Source organism: Sitophilus oryzae, unplaced genomic scaffold, assembly GCF_002938485.1.
Source record: "Sitophilus oryzae breed Bouriz unplaced genomic scaffold, Soryzae_2.0 scaffold_306_pilon_pilon, whole genome shotgun sequence".
Taxonomy (NCBI): Eukaryota; Metazoa; Arthropoda; class Insecta; order Coleoptera; family Curculionidae; genus Sitophilus; species Sitophilus oryzae.
The window spans coordinates 517,629-537,763 of NW_022146870.1; the positions used below are offsets into that span (position 1 = coordinate 517,629).

Sequence of the window (20,135 nt, forward strand, 5' to 3'; positions counted from 1 at the left end):
CACACCCAACATCCCCAAAAGCTCAATGTTTGGTGCGGAATACTAGGCGATAAAATTATAGGTCCATTTTTCATCGACGGAAATTTGACTGGTGATGCTTATGTGGAAATGCTGAACAATTTGATAGAGCCAGCCATTGTAAATGAGGTTGAAAATCAAAGAGATTTGGAAGGAAATTTAACTCTTAATGAAGACCTCATACACTTTCAGCAAGATGGAGCCCCTCCGCATTATTCTATTGTCACAAGGCGGTGGTAGGACAGATATTATCCAAGGCAATGGATTGGCGGAAGGGTCCAATCGAGTGGCCGCCAAGGTCACTTGATCTCACTCCTTTAGACTTTTTCTTGTGGGGTTACACTAAATCCATAGTCTACAAGACAAAACCAGGTTCGTTGCAAGAATTGCGGCAGAGAATAACTGAAGCATGTCGAAATATTCCGAGAGAGACTTTCCAAAAAGTGAGAAAAGAATTTGAAACTCGTTTGTATTTTTGTATGGAACAAAACGGCTGTCATTTTGAGCAATTGTTAAAATAAATTATCATTTTAAATTTCTTTCAAATTGTCAAACCTACATTTCTTATCACTACTTACCAGTAATTGTTGAAAGAAGACAGAAGTTGAAATCTTGACCATCGTTTAGCAATTTCAATTAGCTTTCCAAAGAAGTGTCACAAGTGGGGTATTGCTATCTTGAGATTAGAAGTGAATGGGTGGCACCTAGGGGTGGGTCGGGGTGGTTTGAAAAAAACCTCATTAAGCTGGGTCCCAATTTGTAACTTATGCTGAAAAAATCACTTTTTTCACCATGCCCACCTAATTTTTCGTATAAGGGGTAGTTTTTCAATTTCACCCTAAAAACTTTATGAGCATCATTTAGCATTTTTCATGGGCTTTCCAAAAAGGCGCCACAAGTGGGTTGTTGCCATTTAAGATTTTCAAGTGAGTAGGGGTGCCGCCTAAGGGGTGGGTCGGGGTGGTTCAAAAAATACGTCATATGTATTCCCCTCGATATTATAGAAACGGTATTTTTTATTTTTTTGATATCTTTTTTGGTTTAAGAATTATAGGCATAGCTTCAGGAATAAAAGTTTACTACACAGTTACTATTTAATATATAACTAATTTTGGTAAATACCTATAGTTATAAACTTGCACGTAGTTTCACTGTTTTCAGTCCTCTATATGACTTCTTTAGGATTAGGGAACCAAATTATAACATGGAATTATCAGCCCCAAATTTTTTTTTTGTAGACATGTGTTATGAGTGTAAATAATAAATTCGTTAATTCGTTCGTTTTAATTTATATCTATGAAAAAAGGGTTGACATTATAATTTTATTTTATAATTTAGGTATTATTTTTTATTACAGTAGTTGGGGGTTGGTACCTTTGGTGTTACAACAGCAAAATAAAACACTAAATCACCGCAATACTAATAATGTGGTGATTTAGTGTTTTATTATTTTTTATATTATATTTATTTTATAAGTAGGTACTTATTATCTCCATGGGATGTACTTTTTAATATGGCTGCAGTATCTTTGAAGTTTTGAAGATGCTTTAAAAGTCGGTTCTTTTTGCTGTTAACATATTACAAAAAAGTTCCTAGAAATTTAATGTACTTAAAATCGCGTATCAAAGAAAATGGTTCTCAAGGAAACCAATATGCATTAATTATTATACAAGAACGCTTCTAACCAAATGCAGCTATCTTAAAAAAGTGATTACTCTTCAAAATAGTTAAAAACATGTAGGTTGCGCCCTCTACAAATAGGAGTCATATTGACATCAAAATCAAATTTCTCAAGTTGAAAAACACCCAGATACCAATTTCCATCTAAATATCGCCATTAGTCCAAAACTTATTTCGAGAAATTCGAAATAAAAATGATCTCCGAAACGAAGCATTTTAGGACATAAGTTTATACGAACGTTTTTACTTATTTTTATGTGCAGAATATGCTGCCGAAGTTTCTTGAATACAGTTTTCTGACCACTCTGTATAAAAAAAAATCTCTTTGCATTGAACAAAAATATGTTCTGAAAAAAAAATTAATGACTAGGATAAGGAATAAGATTTCATTTATGGACAAAACTAATGAGACGAACTATTCATAATCAGTTGATGAATCGTCGTACGCATACGCATTACATTGTCCAAGTGTATGTACTCGTTGCGAGGTCGTTCTGTCATAAAGGTACGATCTCGCCATCCAGCTCGGTCAGATTAATATAGACGGAGATAGCATCTCCGATTCGAGAGGAAAAAAAAACGAAGAGGCAAAAAAAAGAGAAAAGACCGAACCTACCGTAAAGAGCGGGCAAGCAGGCCTTCCCGTTGCCGTCGTGTCTCTTCTGAAGGGAATAAATTCACGTATTTTATGGGACGCTGTTCGAAGAATGTTAATAATTTAGTATAATAATATTCTACGTCAGATTATTAATGCCGCATTTCTGAAGATTTAACGTTATTTATTCCTTTGACATTAATCACACTCTTGGCTGGTTATTTATCGGTTTTGTGAATGTCTCCAGTCGCTCCGGCGTCGGCTCCTCTTCTTCGACAGTTTATTAAACGGATTTATTGCGCTCTCGCCGTCGCGTCGTCTTTGCCGAAACGGACAGGCCGTCCGGTTCCGTAGCTGCATGGAGAGTGAAAAACTCTTTCTATTGGTCAGAGATCAATCAACTTTTTTATTCTACGCCTTCAAAAGCTATGGAAACCCTACTCGACTTACCTCCTCTTCAAATTATTTTGGAGAGGGAGGCGAGATGGGCTACATATAGCCCATACAGCACATCCAAATGAAATTACGTTTCTACAAGGGAGACACATGAGAAACAAAATATGTTAAAGTGAACCTAAGTGTTCATCTAGTTCTAACATATACATATGATCATACATAATAGTATGTCTATTATGTATGATCTAACATACATCTAGTTCTAATATAAGTATACATATATACTGTATCGTACAATTCTATCAATATAAACCTGCGTGTAGGTTTATATTGATAGAATTGTGCGATACAGTGTTTACTAGTTGTATACCGTATGCACTCAAGATTCTAAAGAGTTTTTTGTAACGTAACAAATAATTATTAAAATGATGAAATCTGACGTCGGTATAGGAGATATACAATGTATAAGTCATATGTATGTGTGATACTTCGTATCGTAGTTGTGCCTATAGTACACACCTTGTAAAAATGTGACGTATACACATAGTATAAAAATCTATATAGACACTTTGTAATAGTGTACTGTTGTGTCTACATTCTAGCATGAAATGAAGGTGTGCGCACGCGCGGATAGCCTCAGCGTAGATACACCGACCAAGTGTATCTTATGTGTCCTCTCTCCTTTCTCCTTTCTAGGAGTGGTATGTGTTAGCGGCCATTATTGTTTTATCATTCGGAAGCTCTCTATAAATGTTCTGTTTGTGTGTAGTTTAAAAGAGATTTTAAGGTAAGGACAAGTTTTTAATTACCTTGTTACACCTTCCTAAGAGTATTATTAATATTCTAGCAGCGACTCTTCCCTTACTCGATACCCAATTTACCAAATTTTGACTCCAATGAATGAAAACTCCAAATATTTTCGTATAATGATAAAGAGGTTAGCTCTGCAATATAATTTTTTTTAATTTGGAAATAATAAAAATCTAAATGGACCAGAGAAAGAAAGATTTAAACACTTCAAAGAACTTCTTACACTGATATTCGGTGAGTTATTGATGGATCAATATACAGATATGTTTAATATTCAATAATCAGTTTCATATAAAATTTAAGGGTGAGATTGTTAATCTGGAAATAAAATACAAGAAAGTCCAACAGAGTGCTCGATGAATGAGTATGCTAACAAACCAACTGCTTGGAGGGAAACGAGGTCCACCAAATCGTGGCGATATACCAGTGTTTACCATTTTAGTATGTTGTTATACTAGGTACTTATATTTTTAATACATTTTGATACAAATTGTGTTCTTTTACAGTGTTTTCTTACTTCTGGTTTCTGCAGTGTAAATAATTATTATTATTGTATTATTTGCGCTATTGCCTTCCATGATATAAAGAAATATAAGAATTTTATTTTTTAACCACTTAGTCCATTTTATGGAAGAAAAATGGTACATTTAATACAAAACAAAAATGGAACAATTTTAAAGCTACTTCTCTTGAACTTACGAACGAGATACCTTTGGAAAATACAAAGTTTTGACTTCCTAATTTTCGTTCTAAAAAGATATAATTGGTATCATTGAATAAATATTTCTTAAAAAGAACGAAAAGTTAGGCATCAAAACTTGTATTATTTCCTAAATTCGTTCATAAGAAGTAGTTTTATCTAGCACAAGATGTATATACGAAGCAAAATACATACGTATACACGCGGTAGTCACAACTGCAATGTGTAAACAGAGTTTAAACGTAATACACAAGCACTGTGTATCCTACGGCACACTGTGTATCCCGTACTTTGTGTATACGTAAATGCTATACTGTGGCTATATTGTGAGGCGGACGTTTAACCTTTGTGCATACGTGTTGAACTACAATGAGTAAACGTAGCAGATTTACATCGGGGGAATTGTGTCACCCTGTGTCTACATCTAATAATGTAAACACATCGTAAATGTGATTTGATGTGCTGTATGGGAGGTTTCTAAATATAGCACGAGAGAGCCAAGGAACAATCATGTTCATACAAAACCGACTAGTAGACGAACTACAATCGGATGAGATTCTGGGAATGGTCTCGGATCTCACACCACCAATCCAACTCTTGACGCGCACCTACAACGTCCTGTTTCCGAATAGGGACGAATGGGATAAGCCGAGAAACGGCTTATTATTTGCGGAAATGTGTTGGTACACGGACGGATCCAAAAACGATAAAGGATCTGGCGCAGGAATTTACTGCAGCAGTCCAAAGATTGAGATCTACCACAGTCTTGGAAAACACACCACTATTTTCCAAGCTGAGCTATATGCGATTGAAACCTGTGTGCAACTGCTGGTAGAACAGCAACACACCGGGAAAACAATAAGCATATTTTCGGATAGTCAAGCCGCGTTGAAAGCACTTGAGGCAACGAAAAGCACGTCCAGGACGATTCTTCATTGTAAGAAACTACTCAATATATTAGATGGAAACAAAGTGTCGCTAATATGGATGCCGGGACATGTCCGCCTAGAGGGATGAACGTGCTGATTCCCTCGCCAAAACTGGTGCAGGCTCGCCATTCGTGGGCCAAGAACCGACACTTAGCGTACCAAAAAATCTCGCAAGAGACAGGCTCTGTGAATGGGTTAGGGGTGTAACGCTTCGGGACTGGTATGACAGTCCCGGAATGGAACATGCCAAAACAATCCTAGCAGGGCCATCTAAACGTAGAACAGATGAACTCCTAAAGGCTGGTAGGAACGGAGCGCGTACGCTTACTGCAGTATACACGGGCCACTGCCGGCTGAGATCACACCTACAGAGGATGGGACTGGTGGAAGACGCCGAATGCCGACTCTGTATGGAAGATGACGAAACAATGAAGCACGTTATGTGTACCTGCCCCGCTGGGGGCAGGACCAGGTTTGAGGTGTTTGGCAAACCCACGCTAGACTTATCAGACCTAGAAGACATATCACCCTCGGACATAACGGCCTATGTTAAAAGGCTGGGTCTTGAGGGCGAACTTTAATGCTCTTTTTCTATTAAAGAGCTTGTAGAAACTGAGCCACAATAGGTCCTCGCGGCCTCAGTGGAGGGTCCCACCTGGGACTCACTCTTAGTAAAATACAAAATACAAAATACAGTTGGTCAGAGAAATCAGTTTCTGTGCACGTTGCTGTGAAGATGACATTGATTTTTCATTCTAGGGGACATCTTGTCTTTCTGCGATGAGCAAAGTTATACAAATGTTTATCTGTTCCCATCCCAAGATTTTGGAAGTTGATTTAAAAGTTTTAACGGTTTTCTAGTGATTGGGTAGTGCTGATTTTAAATCTAGTTTTTAGTTTTTTTGTATCACGTACCGAAGGTTATTTTTCAAAACAGTAAAATCCAAAAATATAGGGATACAATTCTAGGGATACCTAATACAATTCAAAATGTAATATTTCGAAGCTAGTTGTATAATACATAATACTTATATTTAAGAAAAAAAATACACAAATATTTAAAATATCTACATTGAAACTATTAGAAATCTTCTTAAAAACGTTTCTCATGAAAGCTTCTTTTGGTTGTTCTCCAGTCGTATTTAGCAAAAGTATCTAAATCGCTCCTTAATATTCAATAGTAATCAGCCATCATTTTTCTTGTCTCAGCGCCTTGGTATCTTTTTCTACCTCTTTAGTATCATCAAATCTTCCACTTTGCTCTTCACTCACATCATCGAGTTTCTCCGGGAAATAGTCCAAATTGGAATGTAAAAAGTGAATTTTTAATTTTTATGCTCATACTGTAACCAAGAATTCTCAATATTTCCAGCATATTTTCAACGATCTCAACATAGTTTAGGTTTTTATAATTCTCTAGAAATGTACGTGCAAGTTCTTTAAAAGTACTCCTCTTTGTAATTTTATCTTTTAATCTCAAAATAAAGTTAAAAAATCATAAAATAATGTAAAAAATGCGAATGCGAAACTTCTTACTAACAGCTATTAAATTGAAGGATTTGGAGGATATACATATATATTTTATGGATGCTTTTTATAAACTTCAAAAAACTTAGAGTTAATATAAAACGTATACTATTCTAGCTTTATAATTTTAGAATGTTTTTTTTTTATTTTTATTAAAAAACAATTCTATCATCCGGTCGGATAGCTCTGGAAGCTGCCGCCATTAACCAAAATACTACTACATCTATATCTTTGACTACTGCTAACTACTGCTACTAACCAACAATTTGTTTTGTGTGGTCTGTTTTTGTTTTAATGTTTTGTTCATTATTCATGTTGAGAATTTAGTTTTAAATTAATGTTAATCGTTAGGCAACCAGTAAACTCATATAATATGTATTTCTTTTGCATAATCAAAATTGTCACTGGAAATTTTACATAACCAAATTGTCTCTCTAAATCACTGTCTTTTTTAGACAGATGTCACTTGTCTTATGATTATTCAATTCAGTATTCGAATTCTTAGAATGTTGTTAACAAAAGTTTCATCTAAAAATAAAATTTTAATCAATCACAATTGTTTATCTCCATCATTTACCGGATTAATAATGCAGAAATTACAGCTCAATTACAAACAATTCATTATTTATAGTGATTTCCAGTAATTTTATTCCATTATACGAATATTCTCGTTCATTATTGATTTGAAATAAATATGACAGTGTCCTCCAATGAAAATGCGAGTTACTAACTCTAAATTCTAATTCTGAGCTGGCAAATGAGCTAGATGCTTTACCTAGACCGTTACTCAGAAGCTACAAATCTATCAATGAAAATATGCATGAAAATTTACTTCCTAGCACACAACCAGATCATTGTCATTGGTATACCTCATCCCCTCGCTAGCTCGCGCGTCACGGCTGTCTCGCCGCATAATTTTTTTGTGAATTAAAATGAAAGACACAACTGTCACTGTTATGGATTCTCTCGTTGGACAGACTATATGTTGTGGTTGGTTACTCATCTTCTCTCTGTCTGACGCATGTAAACGATGAGGAGAAAATAGACCCAGCAGTACTATTATTAAGGTCGAGGGGTGTCTCACTATTGGAATTACATGTACATTTTCTTGGCAGAGACTGGCAGTCCGTGCCAGTCTTACGGCAGTCGCCTATAATAATTCCATGGCAGTCATAGGCAGTCTTCTTCGCAGTAATTGGCAGTTGCTTGGCAGTAAAATGATATTTTGACAGTACATGTACATTTTTTGCCCAAGTGAGACACCCGTCGATTAAGGTATTTATACAGGAAGTGACAAACGAACTCTCAAAATAAAAATATACATACAAAAATATATCCTTTTCGTATTGAGTATGCTGAGATAAAGTACTAATTTTATAAGGATATAGTTTTGACACGAGGTGGCGATGCTATCAATATTATATGCATATAATATTGATAGCATTAATATGATATGCATATAATATCATCTCTAAGATGCATAACTGTAAGTTGTATATTTCCTATGCAAAGTGAAGTTAATAAAACATATGCTTATATTAAGAAAATATATATTTATTTAACGTTTCAAAAATGTTCTTGGAATAATTCGTCTTCTTCTTCGCTTTGAAATGGTACGAGCGTTCCTGATTCTTCCACGTCGTACCGTCCAATAAGATTCCAAGAGTCGGGAGTGACTTCCACATTATCGGTATCGTCTTTAGGAATGATAAACATCGGTAACATTTGGTCTAATGTAGATTCCTTGCTGGCAATATCTGACGGAGCTGTTACTTGTGGAACCACAGGATCTTCAGTCGTTTTTTGCTTCAGAATGTTGTCTGTCGAGTCAGGTTTAGGATCCATACTAAACAAAAGAAAATCATATTACTAGTTATATCGTGTAAGATAAAAAAACGGCGTCAAAGACTACTGGGATATGGTAAATATTTGCAATAATCACAAACACCCAGTCCGAAATATTTGGTAATTTTTTAGCTTTAGTGCAAAGCGGTACGGTTTAAAAGGCTACTTTCTCCTAAATTCCTGGATAGAATATTTTCAGCACAGAATTTTTTTTTAAGTAGAAATAATGAGTCGAACCTGAAATAGTGTTTTTATTAAAAAACGTAATATTAAATCAAGAACAAAGTCCGAACCACTGTCAAAAAAATTCTTTATTAGTGACCGGTTTCAAAAACAGTTGTTCGTTTAACTTTATAAAGGGTTCTTCACCACATACGACACGGAGTATTGTAGCTAAACGATTAGTTTTTTACAAGTTGTAAATTCTGGGTTCGTATTTTTACAAGATACAGAGTGCCCCAAATAAGTAAAAAATATTATAGTTGTATTTTTAAAAGGGAAAACACTGTATATTATTACATTTTTAGATTTTACGATTGAAATAAAGGTAAATAAGATTAAGGTTTACCGCATTTTAATCTTACTGTTATTGATATATTTACGATTTTGTCAAAATTCAGTAACAATTTTAATGCTCATAGGCGTATTTAATTTTTTAAAACCAAATATTGTACTGAAGTTTTTCTATTTACTAAATTTTGTGCTGCAAATTATACCACCTTATACAGAGTGTCAAAAAATTTATTTTAAATAATTACTAGCTTTAAACGTCAAAAACGTATTTAATGTAAATAGAACACGCTGTATATTTTAAGAGAATCAGATGCAAAATTTAATTGTCTATTAAATTGTATTAAACCATTTTTTACCTATCTCTTCAAGTTTTCGTATAAAATGCATTTTTTTATAATTTATACGTCATTTATCACTATACCCATGGAATATTGACATTTTAGATCATTTTTAAAGATGTAACAAAGTTTCAGAGAGTAGCAGATACTAATATTGTCAATATTAGTACTAGATACTAATTATTCAAATATTTGTTAAAGAGGACCAATCAATATGATACCAGTATTCAAACTACATTAATTGTCTATTTGCGTTGATTAATAATAATTGCTATAAATACTACAAAACTAAATTTTGTATGTGTATTAGACTGGTAACTGTGGTAAAAAGTAACACCTTATAAATTTTATTTTATTTTTTGACGACTGCTTATTTATAATAACAGAGACGTTAATTTTCATAACTTATTATTATTTTATATTTAGAATAATTTATTAACTAAAACAATTAAGAATGTAATAAACTAATTTTTGGGCGGAAATAATGGTGGTAGATTTTTAATTGGTATACTCTTTTACAAAAATTTAAATAGTTTTTTTTTGTAAACAAATGGGCTTGCAATATTATCGTTTTTAGCACCTGCACATTTTGTACATTCGCAGCTTTAAAAAAATCTAAAATGTCAATATTCCACGGGTATATTAATAAATGAGGTCTAAATTATAACAAAATGCATTTTCTACGAAAACTTGATGAGATAGGTAAAAAATGATGTAATACAATTTGATAGACAATTAAATTGTGCATCATATTCTCGTAAAATATACAGGGTGTTCTATTTAAATTAACCAAGTTATTGCCGTTTAAAGTTAGTAATTATTTATTATAAATTTTGATACACTCTGTATAAGGCAGTTATATTTTTATTATTGCAATACAATATCTGATCAATAAATAAACTTCAGTAAATATTTAGTATTAAAAACTTTGATACCCTTGGAGAAATGAAGCTTTAAATTTTTTACGGCAATTTCACACAATTGAAAATATTTCGAAAACTGTAAGGTTTAAGAGTGATAGACTCATAGATATCAAATTTACCTTTATTTCAATCATAGAATCTAAAAATAGAATAATATACAGGGCGTTCCATTAAAAAAAATACAACTACTTTACTTATTTGGGACACTCTGTATCTTGTAAAAATATTTTTAAATTGTAGCTCTAATAGTCCTTCAACAAAAGCAAAATCTTACAATTTTTAAAAATCTAATCGTTTAGCTACAATACTCCGTGTCGTATGTGGTGAACAACCCTGTATATAAAATTAAAGTTTTAAAGTCAAACAAACAACTATTTTTGACAAAGGTCTGATGATGGCTGGCATTGCCGAAACCGGTCACTAATAAAGAATATATTTGGCAGTGGTTTGGACTTTGTTCTTGATTTTGACATGAAAGTTTTTTACTATGGGCCACCACTTTGTGAAAATGAACAAACTCTATAACTTATTAAATGCTAGTCTTTTTATTAGCATACCTGCTGCTAGGTCCAGGTTGATCTAGATCATCCACGATGTCAATAAAGTAACTGGTGTCTTCTTGTTCTTCATATATCCCCACAATGTAAGAGGCCGCATCTTTATTATTAGCAAACGTATCATGGTGTTCTAACAGCAGATGTTTTTTAAAATCTTTAGCGAAATTTGCTTCAAAAGCAGGAGACTGGATGCAGAATTTACATTCGTAAATAGATTTCCCGGGATGTTTCGTTGTGGATAAAATATGTTTGCGAAGATTTTCCTGAAAATATTAACGGATACGTAATTTTTATTGCAACTATATACAATATAATGAAATGCAAATGTTATTGTAATGCAATATCATATAAATAATAGAAATAATTATTGCTTATGCCATACCAAACTGTTGCATCTATAGTCACAATGAGGGCAGTTGTAAGGTTTTGCACCAGTATGCAGTCGAATGTGTCTTTTCAGGTGAGAAGTAGTTCTTGATTTAAAGTCACAAAGTGAGCAACGGTATCGTTTTTCTTCTGCGTGGACTGTTTGATGCCTAAAAAAGTATATTATGTAAAACTTGGAAAATAAGTTCGTCATAATAATGCTTTTATTTATTCACTATTCTAATAAACAATATGCATTCCTTCGGAAACTCTCTATTTATTTATTTGGTAATGCTAAAACACTCTATTTGAAAGTCGATTAGAGAAAACAGTATGATTCATTGGCAAGCGATGTAAATATTTGTGATCAGGTAAAATTGTGATGTAAAGGAGGCTTAGCTCGGCAGGCGGCAGGTCAGTCAGTCGTTGATAGGCCGGCCGGCTGTGTAGTGTTGTGTTTTGTCACAGAGTTGACAAATGGAGGTTGCGAGTCTTTTGACTAATATAGTTGCAAGTCGTTTGACTGTAAGCCAACGGGGTCGTTTGACCACGGTAAGAAAACCTCTGTGACGTCCTGCCTTCGAGTTGGTCTTGAGAGTTTGAGGTCTCCATAATGTCTTCTCGATTGACGATGCGGCGTTGGGATGGTGAGCCACCCAAATAGCTTATTCGATTGGGATGCGAATCTGTTTAGCGGCAGAATTGCGTCCGGGGGAAGCCCCTATACTATTTCAGGTGACACTAGCTAGTTGTTGAAGATTATTAACCAATAAATCCGAATAATATTTGAATTAGATGGAAGATATGGAATGTGATATATTGAATAGAATATCAGTGATGTCAGTGGCTAGGGGCGGAGTACCCCCGGGTGAGTCTTACTATTTAACTATCAATTTTATCCAGATCAGTAAATGTTTGTTTTGTTATTTTCATGTACAATGAGAGAGTGCTTGCCAATGACCAACTAAATGGATATTTGAGGTGAATTTGCATTGTGAGACCCGGTTGAGTAAGCCCCAAAAATACCGATTTTACAATTATGTGTTTAATGCGGGTTGACACGGTCCAAGTGTACTTGTATCAAGTACACTTGGATGCTGCCATTTAACACTATACGCTTGTACGCTGCTTGTATCGTATTAACTAGAGTTGGGTAAAAAATCGCCACCTGTGATTTTGTCACCGTGAAATAAAAGTCACGGATCACACTCAACAAATAAAGATAAAAATAAAACGTGATTGGAATTAAAGAGTGACTGTGACTGATACGGCAAACGTCGCTACTCGTGAGTCACGACTGTCTCGAGATACGAGGTGTTTTGACCTGTTAAGCTTCATCGCTGTAAGGTTGAAAATCGCAAATCACACCGCAAACACCCGTGATGTACAGGTTGACAAGATTGGGCGCTTTCGCGCAAATTGCACATAGGTTTCTTGGGTAAATGAGCACTAAGAAGGCACTCTAAGGGGGTGAAAGAAGGGGTGAATATTCTGAAAAAATCTGTCCTAGGAATATGAAAATTTGCACAGAGGCTCCTTATGTAGCGTAATTGAATAGTTAGAGCGATTTTCGGAATTCATATTTCCGGGGGTAAAACTAGGGGTGAAAATTTGTATAATTTTTATGTCAAATCCGTTCTAGGACTAGAAGTATGAAATTTTCCATAGAATTAAGGGATGAAAATTGGAAAAAACATTTGTTAAATTCGGTTTTAGAAGTATGAAATTCTACGCAGATATTCCTTATGTAACGTAATTTAGCACCAGGAAGCAATTTTAGGAAATTCGCCCTCTATGGGGGTGAAATGAGGGGTGGAAGTTGTGAAAAAATCTGTCCTAGGTGTATGAAAATTTGCACAAAATTTGCTTTCTATCCCTTGGTGAGCTAGCACCCAGAGTAGGAGGATTTCATTATTATTATCTTTGCCTAATTTGGTTAGCTGGTGAAGAAATTTAACAATTAATTAATTAATGCTAGTGAAGAAATTTAACAAAAGGATAAGAACAAGGAGATCTATTGGAAGGGGTCTTTGCAAAATAGATTCTCGCGTCTTTATTATTGTGAAACGCAAATACCTGGATACTCTACACCTACATCAGTAATGGTGCATCCAGACCTGACGAGACAAGCCGAGTTTGATCATAGTGAAAGGAAGCCAAACACATATTAAATTGTAATTGAATATAACAAACGATAGCGAAATAATAGCGCATACAGTAATAATTTTTTGTATCTTTAACATGGTATTTGTTGTATTTTATTCATCGTTGGTTTTTCCCTTTTGGCTGTTTTCCCCTTTATCCCTTCATTTGTTTTGAGACACGACGTTTTTTACATAATACGTTTTTTAACGCTTTTAGAACAAAATGTTAAATAGAAAAGTTATTGGGGAGGTTAAGAAGCACATTTTAACAATACTGTAGAGTACACAGGGTACTTCAAAAAAGTGTTGCGGATATAACATATTTTCTAATGGGAAACCCTATTTTTTCTACGTACAATTCGGTAACTTTTTTTGCAAAACGTCCGTTATCGTACGATCTTTCTCCGTTGACGGATTGGAGTAAAAAATTTACGAATGAAAAGTGGCGAGAAAACGCTATGACCAATGAGAGCGCCGTCGGACCATCGTATCAACGGATAACGGACGCATGAAAATCAAGCTTAAGATCACCGATGCGTTGGTCCGACGACCTCAAGCTGACAGCGTAATTACATTGGATGAAAGAAGCAATGAATCGAAATAAGTGGAAATTAGAATTAGGAGGAGAAAAAATGGATGTAAAACGTTAGTGAAAAAACAACCAAAAGAACAAGATCTATTGAAAGCATTCTTCGCGAAATAGATACTCGCATCTTTATTAGTACGAGACGGGCGAGTACGACGCTACTGTATAAATCTTCCCTCGAACGTACGGCGTGGCGACGGGTCCGTCCGCCGTTAACTACGGCTACCATTAAAGGATCCGGCGACTGATTAATCCAATTCGAAGACGATTTCGAGATGCGCGGGGTTCGCGATGGAATTTCCATATAAATCTCGAAGAAACTACACATACGGATCGGTCCCAGGGCATAAATTAGGCGGGAAACACGTGTTCGGGCGGCCGCGGCCGAATTAATTGACGTTCGGTGAGTCTCGGCCGTGTAATTAGGCGGTTATCGAGGGCGAGATCGCGGCCCGGTCTTGTCTCCGCGTCAAGAGCGGACTTTATTGTCACGCTCGCGAACGGATAAAGTTCGGCCGTTATCGGGATTTACTGGCGCGGACCGCTCGATCGCCTAGCGTCGTCCGAAGAGGCGCCCAGTGGCGGATAGTCGGGATTTTTCTTCTTCGTCATCTTTATTTAACACAGGGTTCGAGTATGAATAATCGTAGTATTAAGTATATCCCATTCCGGATATACTAACCACCTCACCTTTCAAATCATTTCTTCGGTGGACTATCTAGGGCCTTCTTTTTTTGGAATAGATTTGTGGATGATTTGGCTATCCGATCATCAGCCATTCTGTGTAGATCATTTCGGCCATCATGCTTTGTGTCTTATTCATTTTACTATATATTTTACTATGTGTTTTCTTATACCGGGTGCGACTTAAAAGTGGTTCACACCTAATTTTTTTTTATTTTTTCAGATAAAAAAACGAGATTTGGTATATTAATATATGACATAAATTAGGATTGATTGAAGTATTCAATTGTTTTTGGTCACTTCCAAAACTTTCCAACTTTTGATTTTTAAATGACATCCTCGGTATTCTTTTACTTTATTCGATAGAAAATGACACTCTTAATAGAATGACATATCAGATGTCAACTTTTGACTTTTTCGCATATGGTTTATTTGAAATTGTAACATGCGGTTCATAAAGACAATTTGATTCGAAATACCAAGTATGTGGTATCAAATTATTCGTCAAAAAATGCTTTTTCCAAATATGGTAACGAACCACTCTTGTTCCCTTTGAAAAAAATGAGATATGATTAAAAATGATATTTGAGCATCTTTTAACTGACCATAGGACAAGACACGGAAAACATTAGGCAATCAAATCTATTTTTACAAGCCTTCTTCATTAAAAATTAGTGGTTTTAACGCAGCCTAGATTGAAATTTAAAATACAATTTTTTAAGCGAAAATGTCAAAAGTTGACATACGATATGTCATTCTATTCAGAGTGCCATTTTCTAACGAATGAAGTAAAAATATACCGAGGGTGCCATTTAAAAATCAAAAGTTGTAGTTATTTCCGGTGAAACAGGAAGTGAATAAAAACCGTCAATCAATCCTAAGTTATGTCATATATTAACATACCAAATATCAATTTTTTATCTGAAAAAATAAAAAAGTTATAGGGGGTGAGCCACTTTTGAAACGCACCCGGTATGATCAGTTTATTTGTGGTCGTACCAAATATAGCTTGTTATTGCTACATCACTATTTGGAGGCGTTTTGTAGCTGTTATTCCTCTACATGTGTCAAGACAGATCTTATACATGCTTTGTATATTTTGCTCCTATCTGACACCTTTTTCTCAAGATGATAAAAGTCCATAAATATCATGGTATCTTTAGTCTAGCTTTGTCCTCTTATTTTAGGTTAACTGTTGTTCTTCTGGTTTATATATAGCTAACTTACGCGCCTTGGTTCTTCCTTGGGCCAGAAGTAGGCAGAACGGACTAATATCTGTCACAACACTCGAGCCTTCAGCTTCGAAAAGCTTGTTGAAACACAAAGTTATTACATAAATTGTAGGAAATTTCGTTTGAATAATTACTATTTAAATTAATTAAATAATTAATTTTAGCTTGTAATTGCATTATAAAAACTTAATTTATACCCGACGCAAATTATATTAGATTAGATTATTATTTATTATTTTATTATTTGCCGAGTTATTCGCTAATTACTAAAACTGAACCTGGCATAACACCCAAATTTATCTACCTTGTTAATAGCTAAACTTACTGTTTAAGTTGCTTCATAGTCTTTCCTTTATAGCTGCAAATTTCGCAGGCGAAGTTTTTTTCGTCACTATGATATTTGAAGTGTTCTCGTAGTTCACTCATTTTTCTTGCCGTATAGAAACAGTCACTTTCTGGGCATCGAAATAATTTTCCACTATGAGTTAACATATGTTGTTGAAGAGTAAACCTATAATTAATAAATAATTATTCTGTTAAATAATGTAAATACTAAAATAACAATTAATGTTTACATATATGTATGTATTTTTTCTATAGCACTTATTAATTGATTGTGGAATTCACAATAAATATCACTATAATTAATCTATGGCCGTTTGCACCAATTTGCATTTAAACAGTGTTTAAGTAATCACTAATTATATTTTAATCCATGATTATTTTTGTTACATTTGCACCATGTACGGCTGTATCTCGGAAAGTATTAGCCGTAGGTGCTGCGGAAAAAATATTTATAACTAAAGAGGCTATGGGAAATTGCTGGAAATTATTTTCAAGTTTGTAAAACGACCGCTAGGGGGCGCAACTGCAACAAAAAATAAGAAAATGGAGTTTTTACACAATTTTGCCTAGATAAGGTGTACTACTTATAGTACACCTAAAGGTACACCTAAGGTGTACTACTTATAGTACACCTTATCTAGGCAAAATTGTGTAAAAACTCCATTTTCTTATTTTTTGTTATGAAGCTATTATAAGTAATAGCTTGATAATCTTCAGTAAATTTTGAATAGTTTTTGTTAAAGCCATTTTCCCCTAACTACCAAAATTATACCTTAGATCTGTTTTTATTTAGAAATAACTCTGGACTGGATGATCGGAATCCAACAAGCGAGGGCTCGTTTAAAAGAGCGTTTCTTACTCTATATTGCACCATATAAACAATAATAATAAGCTTTTGAAGACGCTAGGGGGCGTTGTCTTACAATTTAACAAACATTGCGCGTTTTTTAAAAAAAATTAAATGCATTAGTATATGTAATTTTAGCTGATAGTAAAGAGCAGTAAAAGCTTAAAAAGTCAGCGAAAACCGTATCTTGATATCTTCTTTCAAACTGAAGATGTTAGCAAAATTATAGTAAATACCAAAAAATAAGCCCTTAATTACCTTATTTTTACAACACGGTATCAGTAGCCCTCTTAATTATGCCCAATCTAAGAAAAAAATAAGATAGAAACAGTTAGTTTATTTTAAAATCGACGAAATACCAGAATACCATAATACCAGAGATATTAATATCTAATAATTAAGATATTAATAACAGTGAACAAGAAACGATGATTCAGTGAAGTCATGGTAGGCTTAGGAAAAAAGTTTCTTTTGACGTAATAGTATAAACGTCAAATTGTTATTAGATCAATATTTTGATAGTCTTATCAGCGTTTTTTTATCTTTTGATTGCTTTTTCAAAATGCCAACAACTTCAACTATTTCAAATAATCAAGGCATTTTAAAGTACAAGCGCCAAAGAATATATCACAGCATAACACAGAATAATGAAGTTAAATAATATACGTTTAAAACTTAAACGCCCAATTATGACCGTTTAATTTAAGCATTGATTAAATAAGTATAAACAACGTTTATGTAATGGTGCAAATAAAATATTATATTTAATCACTGTTTAGCCTTTAAACAAAGTTTATACAAACGGTGCAAGTGGTATCATTTACTAATTAATAACCCCAGATTTACTAATTTGAAACAAAACTAATTGCAAAATAAATAATAACCTCATAAAAACACTCATCATAAAATTCAAATGTGTCAATTGTGTCAATTGAGCCGTCGAACAAAACTGTCAAGAATGGGGGTTCATGATGCCGATTCCGTCTTTGATGCATCAATAGCCTGGATATCATTATACTTCTTCTTTAATCTTTTTATTCAATATATCTTCTAATTTATAATATATATATATATATATATATATATATATATATATATATATATATATATATATATATATATATATATATATATATATATATATATATATTTTATGTAATTTTTCTTGGCTTTAGGTCAGGTAAAAATGAGAAAAACGTGTTTTTTTATATTAAATATTTCATGACGTTTCAACCTGGTAGGGTCTTTATCAAAATTTATTACTAAAAAAAAAATTTTATAGTCACATTATGAACGTACTAATTAAAAATAATAGTAATATATATATATAAAAATTCTATTTTGTTACCATGAACGTAGATTGTTTACTTATTACAACTTATCATTTTCTTTCTGAAATAATAAATAAATAGTAATGGAGGACTTAGAGGAAACAGTACTCTCAAAAATCACCTATTCGATACCGTTTTTCTTTAGATTTGTTGACGATTGTATAATGGCTGTCCCAAAAAATCAAGTTGAAAACATCTTAACAATATTTAATTCTTATAATAAAAATTTACAATTTACCATCGAAATTGAACAAGAAAATAAAATAAACTTCCTTGATTTAACATTACATAACATAAATGGAAACATCAGAACCGAATGGTATACCAAAAAATCATGGTCTTCTCGTTATTTAAATTATAATTCTCATCATCACATAAACCAAAAAAAATCTGTAATTATAGGGCTAGCAGATCGTGCAATACAACTATCAGACCCAGAATATCGACAAAACGCGATAATTAAAGCTAAGGATGCTCTTAAATTAAATAGCTACCCACATGACATAATTAATAACATTTTTAAAAAACGAATTCACAAATTTTACAACTCACACCAACATAGTAAACCTATAAATAAGGACAATAAAAAATACATTTCTATCCCTTTTGTGAACGGACTGTCACAACAAATAAAACATTTACTTGGTAGTTATAATCTCAATGTATGTCACAAATCACACAATTTATTGGCGAGTAACTTTTCAAGGCTCAAGACAAAAACACCGAAAAACAAAAAAAGCAATCTAATTTACGAAATACCCTGCAAAAATTGCAGTGGAGTTTATATAGGACAAACCAGTCAGTATCTTGAAAACCGTTTAAAAGGTCATAAATACGACAAGAAAAATAAAACAGCCCTAACTTTGCATGAAATCCAAAAAAATCACAGTTTTGACTTTGAAAGTACAAAAATAATTGGCACCGAATATAATACCAAAAAAAGAGAAATTCTTGAATCTATTGCTATCCAAAAAAACCAACACTCTGTTAATGATAGGATAGATATAAACAACCTGAGTAAGATATATTATTCAGTGTTGTAAAATCCATTAAATGTGTATGTCTCTGTGCAAAAATTGTGACGACTTTATTGATATGTTTGTGTTATGTGTGTGGAAACCAATTTGGATATATTTTCTTCGCTAAGGTAGGCTTTTTATATATTTTTTTTCTCTCATGCCACCTTATAAAAATAGATTTCAGAAAGAAAATGATAAGTTGTAATAAGTAAACAATCTACGTTCAAGGTAACAAAATAGAATTTTTATATATATATATTACTATTATTTTTAATTAGTACGTTCATAATGTGACTATAAAATTTTTTTTTTTAGTAATAAATTTTGATAAAGACCCTACCAGGTCGAAACGTCATGAAATATTTAATATAAAAAAAAACGTTTTTCTCATTTTTACTGACCTAAAGCCAAGAAAAATTAAAAAATATATATATTGAGAGGTCAAAGAAAGAATAAAAAAAACATATATATATATATATATATATATATATATATATATATATATATATATATATATATATATATATATATATATATATATATATATATATATATATATATATATATATATATATATATATATATATATATATATATATATATATATATATATATATATATATATATATATATATATATATATATATATATATATATATGTATCGGGGAAAAATCATAGTAAAATCGGGGAAAAATCATAGTAAAATTAAACTTTCTAAATATTATTATAAAAATTATGAATTAGTTTAA

The 20,135-nt window shown here is 33.0% G+C and overlaps 1 protein-coding gene across 1 annotated transcript in view; it reads right to left on the minus strand.

Moving 5' to 3' along the window:
• Nucleotides 1-8,221: 8,221 nt before the first annotated feature.
• LOC115884621 overlaps nucleotides 8,222-20,135 on the minus strand; it is a 134,193-nt gene continuing 122,279 nt past the window's right edge. The window contains exons 19-22 of the mRNA XM_030903259.1: nucleotides 16,169-16,354; nucleotides 11,214-11,367; nucleotides 10,832-11,094; nucleotides 8,222-8,501 (exon numbers count right to left, since the gene is read on the minus strand). Of these exons, the coding sequence (XP_030759119.1) occupies nucleotides 8,222-8,501; nucleotides 10,832-11,094; nucleotides 11,214-11,367; nucleotides 16,169-16,354 (883 nt within the window). The remainder of the gene's footprint in view (nucleotides 8,502-10,831; nucleotides 11,095-11,213; nucleotides 11,368-16,168; nucleotides 16,355-20,135) is intronic.